Raw genomic sequence first — 14,525 nt, 5'->3', positions numbered from 1 at the left:
ACTTGGCAAGATATTAGAAGAAAAACATTTAATTTTTTGTAACTAATGTTTTGAAGTGAGCAGTAAAATATTATGAACAAAAAGTTAGCCATTAAGCTAAAATGTTGAATGTTAATTGGACTCAATACTAATTCAACATGTTGTGCAGCAACTTCTTGTCCTGCGTGTGAATTTATAACAATATTTAACCTTGAGCTGAACTATGTGTGCATTAAAAGGTTTTGACGCAAACCTTCCATCAACCAGAAACAAGGATCCTCCATGGCCATGCTATGATTAGAGATACTAAATATCTCACCTTGTTTCTAGTGAGCTGATATTAAAACTCTACTTGATTGATCAGCTGTTAAAGGACAGAAGCAGCTGAAGTGTGTAAATGTTCTGTCAGACACTGTCAGGTTTGTGTACAGTGACTCTGGGTTTCCTGTCACTGTGGGCCTCACAGCACAGTAGTACACAGCAGAGTCTGTCACTGCAGCAGAGGACATCTCCACATCCATTTGAGTCTCATTCACTTCAACAGACAGTCTGGAGTTTGTATCTGCTCTGTTTATTGATGAACCTGATTTATAGGAGGATATTAGAAACTGTGGTGGTTCTCCTGCGTCCTGGCGATACCAAAATAAGTAGTCTGCTGAGGAGTATTTACAGGAGAGAGTAACTTTGGCACCTTCTAGACCATGTACTCTGTCTTGGAGGGACTGGATGGTTTGCTGATAACTGGAACCTGCAGATGGGAAGAAATGATTAAAAAGTCAATAATCATGTCATATTGAATCTACATCATTATTTTTTCTGTTAAAAAGGGATTCATAGTTTAACAAATACTGAGCTGCCAAAGTGTTTCTTACCAGTAAAGCCAGTGAATAAAACAAGTGGTAGGAGGAACTGCATGGCTGATGTCAGACGTCAAACAGAAACTGTGGCACAGCAACAATCACCTAGTTAAAGATGTGCTGGTTTCAGAGATCTGATCTGTTTCCCTGTCTGTCAAACTCCACTTCCTGCTGAAGAGGAAACAATGACTGGATCAACTCTGACAGCTTATTACAATCCACTCTCCAGATAGGTTTAGCAAGGATATTCAAATAAAACAATCAAGATATCCTGGTTTAAGGATAATCTAATCTTTAAGGTATTTTGATAGAATAGAGTTATTATTAAATATTTTATATTACCTTCAGGTTGTCTTTCTTTTCCTGTCATCATGTAGTTTATCTTTTGTGGTTGGGTTTATATGTGAGACAGTATGGGATTTATTGTTGTGTTTCTTCTAAAACTAGAATACTACACATGAATATGTTGGTGCCTGCTCAATCATCCAGGTGTAGAATCCCAGAAAAGTTGAATCAGTTCATCTGGACACAAGGTTTCATGGGAGAAACGTGTCATCATTCATCTAGGAGACTGTCAGTCTCTTTGTCTCAGAGGCTGACGAAGTCACTTTGATGACGTCATGACTGAAGAAACCAACCGGCTGATGTCCAAAGTGGATGCAGTTGCATATCCACACTGAATCACACGTTTTTTCACTATCAGATGAAACAGCAGATCTGCTGACTTACTCTCCACCCTCTCCTCCCCCAACATCTCCCCCATCATGCTGAAAATGTTCACCCTCCAGTGTTATCAGCCACTCTTCTTTTTCTTTTTTCTTTTGTTTTGGGGGTGGGGGGTACATTATGAATGGGGGCATTGGTTGGGCCAAGTGTAAAATCAACCTGTTGAACATGTGCTGACCCAATGTGTACTTAAAATACCTGATGCTCACTCTCAGCAGAGCCATAAGGTTTGTCTGCACTGTGTACTTCAGATTCACATTCAGACAACTTTATTTCTCCCAGAAGGACAATTCAGTTCCACAATCTACCCAGACCATACACAAGCTCACACACAAGCAGCAAGCAGCAGTATGTCAGAGACAAGAGACAGAACAGTACATGGGCAAGAGATGCACACTGGCGCCATCGTGTGGCCATCCAATAAGACTCACACGAGGACCAGGCGAAAGATAAAAATGCACAGTCAAGTCAAGTCAATTTGGTTTGTATAGCCCAATATCACAAATTACAAATTAAAAGAATAAATAAATTAAGAAATAAACAAACAAACAAACAAACAAATAAAGCATCCTAAGATACATTGCACGTTACATTCCAGCACAACATTCAGTGAACGTACAGGCCCACAAGCCATGTGAAGAACAGACAAGGTAGAAACCAACTGTTGTGGTTTAAAACCAAATAAAGCCTTCATTTAAAATGACTACTCTCAGGGCGTCCGGGTAGCGTAGCGGACTATTCCGTTGCTTAGCAACACGGGGATCGCTGGATCGAGTCCCCGTGTTACCTCCGGCTTGCTCCCTACAGACACAATTGGCCGTGTCTGCGAGTGGGAAGCCGGATGTGGGAATGTGTCCTGGTCGCTGCACTAGCGCCTCCTCTGGTCGATCGGGGCGCCTGGTCGGGGGGGGGGGATTAGCGTGATCCTCCCACGCACTAACTCCCCCTGGTGGAACTCCTCACTGTCAAGTGAACAGAAGTGATGACTCTCATCACAGTGGTGAACGGTTTATAGTGACGACCAGGGAACACCATGTTTTGTATGCGGGTTCAAAAGTAAGACAGGGAGCTAAAATAATGAGTCTTGAAAGAATAGCTGTTAAATAAGCAGGACTAAACACCACCACTCACCTGTCACCATACACACTGCTACTTGTCCCATGGATTAGTCAAGCAGTCTCGCTTCCATCAAGGAACCACCAAGCTCTGACTTCCATCAAGTTATTTTTCTTCTAAGACTAGAATACAATGCAGAATTTGTTAAACGAATCTACAGAAGACATTAATACTTTTCTTTATCAAGACAGTTTAACGTTTCAATGCAGAATCAAATGTTTTTGAATGTTGTATTGACACATTGGTTAAATCAGCAGTTGTAGGAAGCTCGCTTGTCAAACTGTCCAAGGTGTTTTCCTTCAGCAAGGAACCAAAGACTTTAAAATGTGAATACTGCCCTCTAGTGGATCTGGTTTATCATTGCGTTGTCTCTGGATTCTTGATATACACTCTAAAGGTTTTTGTAGTACGTCTTGCAGTTTCCTGTCACTGTGGGCCTCAGAGCACAGTAGTACACAGCAGAGTCAGACAGCTGCAGACTCTGGATCTTCAGAGGAACTGATCTTGAGCTGGAATCCAGTCTGGAATCAAATCTCTCCTTGAACCCGTCCGCTGTGGTCCCTGATTCAGCAGTAATGCGGCTCAGAATGAATGTGGGCTTGTCGTTTGCAGCCTGTCTGTACCAGAAAAGATATGTACTTGCGCCACTGGTGTTATAGTGACAGTCCAGTGTTACTGTCTCTCCCTCACTAACAGTCACATCTCCTTTGGGTTGGAGCACGTTGTCTTTTTGAGCTCTGCATTCTGTGGGACAACAACAGACGGTGTCAGTGTGAGGAAAAGAATCAACAAGACAAAGTTCAGATTAATAACAAGCAAACCAAGAGTTGTGTCCTACCAAAGCACATAGCAGCCAACAGCAGTGAGATGAGCAGGAAGCTCATAGCTCTTCTGTTCAGTAACTATGAGCTCCAGTGACCAGAGAGGACTTGCTGTGTCTCACTGTGGAACCTGGTTTTAGCTCCAACACTAAGTGGTAGATTTGAAGGAGGGGCTTGTTCAGAGTGACAGGGCTGATGACCAATCCCCTGTTATTACTGCTGCTGACAGGTTCAGACAGTAAAACACGTTTTACATTCAATTCAATTTTATATTCATTAAAAACAATGTGCAGGCACATGTTAAAAATGAAATGAGGGCTGTGGCTTCACCAAACAGTGCAAGACAGACACAGACAAACACAGCAAACACAGTATAAGATATACACACATGAAGACCCAGCTAAAAATAAGTTTAAAATAAGTTAAAAGTTATAAGATACATCATATTCCTGTTGAGGGGACTTGTCTTTAAAACATTCAATACGTATTATGTTGTTCTTATTTATGTGATTCTTATAAAGTTGAATCCATTTTGGTTCATCTTTGAAAATGAAAGACATTTAATATTCAAATGTTTAAAATTTGAGCTATTTGTTATTTGGATTTTGTTTTTGTTTGTGTTTTGTTTTTGTTTTTTTTTCTTTTGCCTTTTATGAAGAACACCTGAAGAATAATTGCGTTGTGTTATGAATAACATAGATAATAAAAATTCAGAAATCTTTGTTTTGGAAAAGTACATTCATCCTGTGTCATTAAAGAGTGTGGGGTGTGATGTGCTAATAAACTGATGGAATCACAGCAAAGTTGATGGAGTATTTGGAAAGAAATAAAGGTTTGTTTTTCCTCATCATTTTAATTGTAGATGTCTGAAACCTAAAATCATCTTCAGACTGTTGATCTGTTTTCATAATTTGAAGAACTTTTAGCATCTCAGTGTATCTCTGAGGATTCAGCTGTGATTCCACTCAGCTCTACATGACTCTTCATCACTATGAAGAACCTGAATGGACTAAATGACAACAAGTAAACAAAGATATGAGTCCTGAAACCAGACTCCAGCCAACATGAAAACTAAAGTTAAAGGCTTGAAGTCAGTCATTCATGTGATGTAACTAATGTCATAGGAAGGTGGAGGTCCAACCGTCTCTATCAAGTTAATGAGAAACATTGATCATGAACATTGTCAAATAGTATCCTGATGGTGTCCTGAAGATGCACCAAAGCCATGACCACATCTCATCCACAGTTATAGTAACAAAATACATAGAGGGAAAGAAAACACTAATTCAGTTCCACTGAATGAACAAGAAGTTATATTTAGCTAAACTTAAAAATAAATATGGCTATATTTTAACAAAGGGCAAAAACATTAGTCCAATTATGAACTCTGATACATTATTTTCATTATGTGAGTATGAAAACTCTACTTGATTGTTCTGCTGTTAAATGACAGAAGCAGCTGAAGTGTGTAAATGTTCTGTCAGACACTGTCAGGTTTGTGTACAGTGACTCTGGGTTTCCTGTCACTGTGGGCCTCACAGCACAGTAGTACACAGCAGAGTCTGTCACTGCAGCAGAGGACATCTCCAGATGAAACGCTTTTCTTTCTCTCTCATGCTTAAAAGTCAACCCTGGTACTTTCTCTGAATAGTCCGTGATGAGAAGCTGTGGAGGTGAGCTGGAGTACTGTCGATACCAGTAGAGGTTCTGTGTAGAGACAGAGTAGTTGCAGGAGAGAGTGACCCTGTCTCCTTCCAAAGCCAGAATTCTGTCATGAAATGGTGTAACTGAATCCTCAGAGAACCCTAGATAGACACATGGATTTTACAAACACAATAGTTCATGGAAATACCTTATGGATAATATTATGATATATTTTGTTCCATTTCATATTTACCAGTATGAAAGGTAGATATCATCAGCCAGATTAAATGGAGTAACATCATGACTGAAGTGTATTGAATCACCAAGTGAAAATAACTCAGCACCTCTTCAGTTCCATAATGAAGTCTTTGACATTCAGTTCTCTAACTCCTCCCCTTGTCTTGGTCTGTGTAGTGTTATAGTGGTGGAGGTTTAGAAATTAATGTCATGATGGACCCTTCACCTCTTTGTTCTCTTTGCTAAAAAATAAATAAATAAGGGGATTCTTACATTTTAAGAAATGATAAATATGTTGCTCTAAAAAGGACGACATAGAATAAGATTAGTCATTATAATTATTAATTGGTTTTTGAACATGATTCAAAGTCAATAAGTCTCACCAACCATGACAGAGACAAAAACTGTGGAAAGAAAGGTCCTCCTTGTCAAGTGCCTCTATTTAAACAGACAATGACCATCAGTAATATTTTCCTAAGAAATAACAGAGGGGGGACAGAATTAGCAAGAAATAATCCATGTCAAGTTATCCGTGAAAGTATTTTAAACTACAATACAAAATAAAGAACCACATGACACAAAGTGGAGAATGTAAAATGTCTTTATCACACAACTTGGATTGAAATATTCTGCTTATACAATGATCACTTGGCAAGATATTAGAAGAACATTTAATTTTTTGTAATGATTGTTTTAAACTCAGTGGTAAAATATTTTGAACAAAAAGTTAGCCGTTAAGCTAAAATGTTGAATGTTAATTGGAGTCAATACTAATTCAACATGTTTAACACTAACTTTTTGCCCTGCGTGTGAATTTGTAACAATATTTAACCTTGAGCTGAACTATGTGTGCATTAAAAGGTTTTGACGCAAACCTTCCATCAACCAGAAACAAGGATCCTCCATGGCCATGCTATGGTTAGAGATACTAACTACTAGATACGATACTAAACGCTGTTTTTAATTACCTTGATTGATCTGCTGATTGATCTGCTGTTAAATGACAGAAGCAGCTGAAGTGTGTAAATGTTCTGTCAGACACTGTCAGGTTTGTGTACAGTGACTCTGGGTTTCCTGTCACTGTGGGCCTCACAGCACAGTAGTACACAGCAGAGTCTGTCACTGCAGCAGAGGACATCTCCACATCCATTTGAGTCTCATTCACTTTAACAGACAGTCTGGAGTTTGTATCTGCTCTGTTCATTATTGAACCTGATTTATAGGAGGATATTAGAAACTGTGGTGGTTCTCCTGCATCCTGGCGATACCAAAATAAGTAGTTTGCTGAGGAGTATTTACAGGAGAGAGTAACTTTGGCACCTTCTAGACCATGTACTCTGTCTTGGAGGGACTGGATGGTTTGCTGATAACTGGAACCTGCAGATGGGAAGAAATGATTAAAAAGTCAATAATCATGTCATATATGGAATCTATCTCATTGTTTTTTCTGTTAAAAAGGGATTCATAGGTTAACAAATACTGAGCTGCCAAAGTGTTTCTTACCAGTAAAGCCAGTGAATAAAACAAGTGGTAGGAGGAACTGCATGGCTGATGTCAGACGTCAAACAGAAACTGTGGCACAGCAACAATCACCTAGTTAAAGATGTGCTGGTTTCAGAGATCTGATCTGTTTCCCTGTCTGTCAAACTGCACTTCCTGCTGAAGAGGAAACAATGACTGGATCAACTCTGACAGGTCATTACAAGTCACTGTCCAGATAGGTTTAGCAAGAATATTCAAATAAAACAATCAATTAATCATGGTTTAAGAATAATCTCATCTTTAAGGAATGTTGATAGAATAGAGTTATTATTATTAAATATTTTATATTACCTTCAGGTTGTCTTTCTTCTCCTGTCATCATGTAGTTTATCTTTTGTGGTTGGGTTTATATGTGAGACAGTATGGGATTTATTGTTGTGTTTCTTCTAAAACTAGAATACTACACATGAATATGGTGACGCCTGCTCAATCATCCAGGTGTAGAATCCCAGAAAAGTTGAATCAGTTCATCTGGACACAAGGTTTCATGGGAGAAACGTGTCATCATTCATCTAGGAGACTGTCAGTGTCTTTGTCTCAGAGGCTGACGAAGTCACTTTGATGACGTCATGACTGAAGAACCCAACCGGCTGATGTCCAAAGTGGATGCAGTTGCATATCTACACTGAATCACACGTTTTTTCACTATCAGATGAAACAGAAGACCTGCTGACTTACTCTCCTCCCTCTCCTCCCCCATCACCCCCATCCAACACTTCTCTGACTGTTTCTGATGAACGTGATGTCCCCAAAGCTCCCGGCAGTTTTATTTTACTTGAAACTCTGACATCTGATTTTATTGCTGATGAATGAGGTCTTCACTTAGTTGTCATTAAAGAGATTGTTTGGGTTTCAGACACGTCACCCCAGTCAGCGGCAGCACTCTTGTCTATGTGCCCTTGAAGGTGATGACATGCTGAAACATGTCATCACCAACAGTTTGATGAACTCATCAAGGATGTGTGGACACACAGGTCCATTCCTGCTCTGCAGTGTATTGAGGCAAAGGACGGCCTGACTGCTTCCCCTGCAAGAATCCACGGAGCAGCAGAAGCCTTTCTTACTGACCTGAGAAGCTTTCCTCTATTGGAGGCTGAGGAGGGGCCGAAGAGTGAGATGACTGAAGCTGACAACAGTTGGAGAGAGTTGTTCTCCTTTTGGAATGGTTCACAGGAGGAGTAAATAAATAAAACACATGGGGAACTGTCTTTGTAACGTTTTCCAGAGTAACATTGGTGATTATATTACTGAAAAGACCAAACACTTTTAAGATAGACCGAACCTGAAAAAGTGAATGATGTGGACATTGTTCACCCCCCAGCCACTCTTTTATGTCGGTGGACATTACCAATGGGGGCATTTACTCGGTCAAGTGTAAAATCTACCTGCTGAACATGTGCTGACCCAATGTGTATTTAATATACCTGATGCTCACTATCAACAGAACCACATGTTTTGTCTGTACTGTGTACTTCAGATTCAGACAACTTTATTTATCCCAGAAGGACAATTCAGTTCCACAATCTACCCAGACAATACACAAGCTCACACACAAGCAGCAAGCAGCCGTATGTCAGAGACAACAGACAGATCAGTACATGGGCAAGAGATGCACACTGGCGCCATCGTTTGGCCATGCATGCAGACTCACTCACAGACCAGGCGAAGGATCAACATTCACACAAGTTAAAAGAAGAGAATAAATAAATAAATGCATAAATAAAGCATCTTGCTTTGCACGTTACATTCCAGCACAACATTCAGTGAACGTACAGGCCCACAAGCCATGTGAAGAACAGACAAGGTAGAAACCAACTATTGTGGTTTAAAACCAAATAATCCCTTCATTTAAAATGACTACTCTCAGGGCGTCCGGGTAGCGTAGGGGACTATTCCGTTGGTTAGCAACACGGGGATCGCCGGTTCGAGTCCCCGTGTTACCTCCGGCTTGCTCCCTACAGACACAATTGGCCGTGTCTGCGAGTGGGAAGCCGGATGTGGGAATGTGTCCTGGTCGCTGCACTAGCGCCTCCTCTGGTCGATCGGGGTGCCTGGTCGGGGGGGGGGAGGGGGGGGATTAGCGTGATCCTCCCACGCACTAACTCCCCCTGGTGGAACTCCTCACTGTCAAGTGAACAGAAGTGATGACTCTCATCACAGTGGTGAACGGTTTATAGTGACGACCAGGGAACACCATGTTTTGTATGCGTGTTCAAAAGTAAGACAGGGAGCTAAAATAATGAGTCTTGAAAGAATAGCTGTTAAATAAGCAGGACTAAACACCACCACTCACCTGTCACCATACACACTGCTACTTGTCCCATGGATTAGTCAAGCAGTCTCGCTTCCATCAAGGAACCACCAAGCTCTGACTTCCATCAAGTTATTTTTCTTCTAAGACTAGAATACAATGCAGAATTTGTTAAACGAATCTACAGAAGACATTCATACTTTTCTTTATCAAGACAGTTTAACGTTTCAATGCAGAATCAAATGTTTTTGAATGTTGGATTGACACATTGGACAAATCAGCAGTTGTAGGAAGCTGGCTTGTCAAACTGTCCAAGGTGTTTTTCTTCAACAAGAACCAATGACTTTAAAATGTGAATACTGCCCTCTAGTGGATCTGGTTTATCGTTGCGCTGTCTCTGGATTCTTGATAGACACTCTAAAGGTTTGTGTAGTACGTCTTGCAGTTTCCTGTCACTGTGGGCCTCAGAGCACAGTAGTACACAGCAGAGTCAGACAGCTGCAGACTCTGGATCTTCAGAGGAACTGATCTTGAGCTGGAATCCAGGCTGGAATCAAATCTCTCCTTGAACCCGTCCGCTGTGGTCCCTGATCCAAACCTAGAGCGGCTCAGAATGAATGTGGGCTTGTCGTCTGCAGCCTGTCTGTACCAGTAAAGATTTGTATTTGAGCCACTGGTGTTATAGTGACAGTCCAGTGTTACTGTCTCTCCCTCACTAACAGTCACACCTCCTTTGGTTTGGAGCACGTTGTCTTTTTGAGCTCTGCATTCTGTGGGACAACAACAGACGGTGTCAGTGTGAGGAAAAGAATCAACAAGACAAAGTTCAGATTAATAACAAGCAAACCAAGAGTTGTGTCCTACCAAAGCACATAGCAGCCAACAGCAGTGAGATGAGCAGGAAGCTCATAGCTCTTCTGTTCAGTAACTATGAGCTCCAGTGACCAGAGAGGACTTCCTGTGTCTCACTGTGGAACCTGGTTTTAGCTCCAACACCAAGTGGTAGATTTGAAGGCGGGGCTTGTTCAGAGTGACAGGGCTGATGACCAATCCCCTGTTATTACTGCTGCTGACAGGTTCAGACAGTAAAACACGTTTTACTTTCAATTCAATTCAATTCAATTTTATTGTCATTAAAAACAATGTGCAGGCACATGTTAAAAAGGAAATGAGGGCTGTGGCTTCACCAAACAGTGCAAGACAGACACAGACAAACACAGCAAACACAGTATAAGATATACACACATGAAGACCCAGCTAAAAATAAGTTTAAAATAAGTTAAAATTTATAAGTTACATCATATTCCTGTTGAGGGGAATTGTCTTTAAAACAATCAACACGTATTATGTTGTTCTTATTTATGTGATTCGTATAAAGTTGAATCCATTTTGGTTCATCTTTGGAAATGAAGGACATTTAATATTCAAATATTTAAAATTTGAGCTATTTATTATTTGGATTTTGTTTTTGTTTTTGATTTGTTTTGTTTTTTGTTTTTGTTTTTTTCTTTTGCATTTTATGGAGAAAACCAGAAGAATAATTGCATTGTGTTGTGAATAACATAGATAATAAAAATGCAGAAATCTTTGTATTGGAAAAGCACATTCATCCTGTGTCATTAAAGAGTGTGGGTGTGATGTGCTAATAAACTGATGGAATCACAGCAAAGTTGATGGAGTGTTTGGAAAGAAATAAAGGTTTGTTTTTCCCTCATCATTTTAATTGTAGATGTCTGAAACCTAAAATCATCCTCAGACTGTTGATCTGTTTTCATAATTTGAAGAACTTTTAGCATCTCAGTGTATCTCTGAGGATTCAGCTGTGATTCCACTCAGCTCTACATGACTCTTCATCACTATGAAGAACCTGAATGGACTAAATGACAACAAGTAAACAAAGATATGAGTCATGAAACCAGACTCCAGCCACCATGAAAACTAAAGTTAAAGGCTTGAAGTCAGTCATTCATGTGATGTAACTAATGTCATAGGAAGGTGGAGGTCCAACCGTCTCTATCAAGTTAATGAGAAACATTGATCATGAACATTGTCAAATGGTATCCTGATGGTGTCCTGAAGATGCATCAAAGCCATGACCACATCTCATCCACAGTTATAGTAACAAAATACATGGAGGAGGGAAAGAAAACACTAATCCAGTTCCAACCGAATGAACAAGAAATTATATTTTGTTAAACTTAAAAATAAAGACGGTTGTATCATAACAAAGGGCAAAAACATTAGTCCAGTTATGAACTTGTTTCCATTATTTTCATTATGTGGGTATGAAAACTCTACTTGATTGTTCTGCTGTTAAATGACAGAAGCAGCTGAAGTGTGTAAATGTTCTGTCAGACACTGTCAGGTTTTTGTACAGTGACTCTGGGTTTCCTGTCACTGTGGGCCTCACAGCACAGTAGTACACAGCAGAGTCTGTCACTGCAGCAGAGGACATCTCCAGATGAAACGCTTTTCTTTCTCTCTCATGCTTAAGAGTCAACCCTGGTACTTTCTCTGAATAGTCCGTGATGAGAAGCTGTGGAGGTGAGCTGGAGTACTGTCGATACCAGAAAAGGTTCGGTGAAGAGACGGAGTAGTTGCAGGAGAGAGTGACCCTGTCTCCTTCCAAAGCCAGAATTCTATCATGAAATGGTGTAACTGAATCCTCAGAGAACCCTAGATAGACACATGGATTTTTACAAACACAATAGTTCATGGAAATACCTTATGGATAATAATAGGATGTATGTTCTTCCATCTCATATTTACCAGAATGAAAGGTAGATATCATCAGCCAGATTAAATGGAGTAACATTGTGACTGAAGTGTATTGAATCACCAAGTGAAAAGAACTCAGCTGCTCTTCAGTTCCAACAGGAAGTCTTTAACATTCAGTTCTCTAACTCCTCCCCTTGTCTTGGTCTGTGTAGTGTTGTGGTGGTGGAGATTTAAAAATTAATGTCATGATGGACCCTTCACCTCTTTGTTCTCTTTACTAAAATATTATATATATATAAGGGGATTCTTACATTATAAGAAATGATAAATGTGTTGGATCTAAACAGGACGACATAGAATAAGATTAGTCATTATAATTATTAAATGGTTTCTGAACATGACCCAAAGTCAATAAGTCTCACCAACCATGACAGAGACAAAAACTGTGGAAAGAAAGGTCCTCCTTATCAAGTGCCTCTATTTAAACAGACAACGGCCATCAGTAATATTGTCCGAAGAAATAACAACGGGGGGACAGAATTAGCACAATGGCGCCCCCAAGGGGTGGCCAGGGGTGGCCACGGCCACCCCAATACTATTCCTGGGCCCCCTGCTGCCCCCCCCCAAGCCACGAGTCGCATATGCAGAATATGCTTCTGATTAAGCATAATATGCGTCTATCTGATATTTTACATTAGGTGCCGTTCATTTAAATCAATAATGTATATTTTTCATAATACAGTCATACAGTTGCAGAATCAACCTTCTATTGATATGCATCATATATTACCTGTTTTGTGTGCTAATGTCATTGATAAAGTCATGTTTTTGCTGGATGTTATCGATATGCTATAAACTCTGTGTACCCAATCCACAGATGAAGAAGCGGAGAGAGAGAGGGAGAGTGAGGGGAGGGAGAGGGAAATGTCTATTAGTTTTGGGAGAAATGTCATTTGTCTTGACTCCACAGCTCCTTCCATTGCAGCCAGGCCTCTGTGCTTTCACAGCAGGAGCACGCTTGTTCTTCTCCTACTTGCTGTCATCGCTTCGTCTTTCAAGCAACCTGACAGCTCGACAGAAGAGTGTGTTCCCCGCCTCTCCCTTCCTTCTCGACACGACTCCTCCAGGGCAGCCAAATGAATCAGGAACAAAACATTTGCCTTGCAGAAAATGCACCAGTCCAGCTCAGTCATGACTCTCATCACAGTGGTAAACGATTTATAGTGACGACCAGGGAACACGATGTTTTGTATGCGTGTTCGAAAGTAAGACAGGGTGCTAAAATAATGAGTCTTGAAAGAATACCTGTTAAATAAGCATGACTAAACACCACCACTCACCTGTCACCATACACACTGCTACTTGTCCCATGGATTAGTCAAGCAGTCTCACTTCCATCAAGTAACCACCAAGCTCTGACTTCCATCAAGTTTTTTTTCTTCTAAGACTAGAATACAATGCAGAATTTGTTAAATGAATCTAGAGAAGACGTTAATACTTTTCTTTATCAAGACAGTTTAACGTTTCAATGCAGAATAAAATGTTTTTGAATGTTGTATTGACACATTGGACAGATCAGCAGGTGTAGGAAGCTGGCTTGTCAAACTGTCCAATGAGTTTTTCTTCAGCAAGGAACCAAAGACTTTAAAATGTGAATACTGCCCTCTAGTGGATCTGGTTTATCGTTGCGTTGTCTCTGGATTCTTGATAGACCCTCCAAAGGTTTGTGTAGTAGGTTCTGCAGTTTCCTGTCACTGTGGGCCTCAGAGCACAGTAGTACACAGCAGAGTCAGACAGCTGCAGACTCTGGATCTTCAGAGGAACTGATCTTGAGCTGGAATCCAGGTTGGAATCAAATCTCTCCTTGAACCCGTCCACTGTGGTCCCTGATCCAACAGTAAAGCGGCTTAGAATGAATGTGGGCTTGTCGTCTGCAGCCTGTCTGTACCAGTAAAGATATGGACTTGAGTCACTGGTGTTATAGTGACAGTCCAGTGTTACTGTCTCTCCCTCACTTGCAGTCACATCTCCTTTGGGTTGGAGCACGTTGTCTTTTTGAGCTCTGCATTCTGTGGGACAACAACAGACGGTGTCAGTGAGAGGAAAAGAATCAACAAGACAAAGTTCAGATTAATAACAAGCAAACAAAGAGTTGTGTCCTACCAAAGCACATAGCAGCCAACAGCAGTGAGATGAGCAGGAAGCTCATAGCTCTTCTGTTCAGTAACTATGAGCTCCAGTGACCAGAGAGGACTTCCTGTGTCTCACTGTGGAACCTGGTTTTAGCTCCAACGCTAAGTGGTAGATTTGAAGGCGGGGCTTGCTGACAGGTTCAGACATTACAACACATTTTAGATCATATTCCTGTTGAGGGGAATTGCCCTTTAAAACAATGAACACGTCTTAATATTCAACTTCTACAGTTGCATCAAACATTTGTCTACCTATCTTTTGAAGTCATGAATTGGGTTGTTTGGTTGTCTGTTTTTACTTGAGTGGATGTGAACTAAGTGCAATATTTTGTAAATAACATGGACATTTAAAAAAATGTACAGTCAACACTGTGTATAAAGTTGTTGTGAAATTTTTATAAGAAAAATGCTGCCTTTTGCAAATGTCTGGATTATCTGGACA

General features: G+C 40.5%; 2 gene segments (V, D, J or C); both read right to left on the bottom strand.

Annotated features, from left to right (window-relative positions):
- Positions 1–673: 673 nt before the first annotated feature.
- On the bottom strand, positions 674–3,535 carry LOC130124533 (T cell receptor alpha variable 18-like; the record flags this gene model as incomplete). The annotated part of the segment is given in 3 exon segments: positions 674–727; positions 3,103–3,422; positions 3,517–3,535. Coding segments are annotated over 3 exon segments (393 nt in total), but the record flags the coding sequence as incomplete, so codon positions are not given.
- A 3,168-nt stretch (positions 3,536–6,703) lies between these two features.
- Positions 6,704–14,073, bottom strand: LOC130124532 (T cell receptor alpha variable 19-like; the record flags this gene model as incomplete). The annotated part of the segment is given in 3 exon segments: positions 6,704–6,757; positions 13,605–13,960; positions 14,055–14,073. Coding segments are annotated over 3 exon segments (429 nt in total), but the record flags the coding sequence as incomplete, so codon positions are not given.
- Positions 14,074–14,525: the final 452 nt, after the last annotated feature.

Source organism: Lampris incognitus, chromosome 14 (genome assembly GCF_029633865.1).
Source record: "Lampris incognitus isolate fLamInc1 chromosome 14, fLamInc1.hap2, whole genome shotgun sequence".
NCBI lineage: Eukaryota > Metazoa > Chordata > Actinopteri > Lampriformes > Lampridae > Lampris > Lampris incognitus.
The sequence above is the reverse complement of the archived record's forward strand: the minus strand, read 5'-3'. Positions and strand labels throughout refer to the sequence as shown.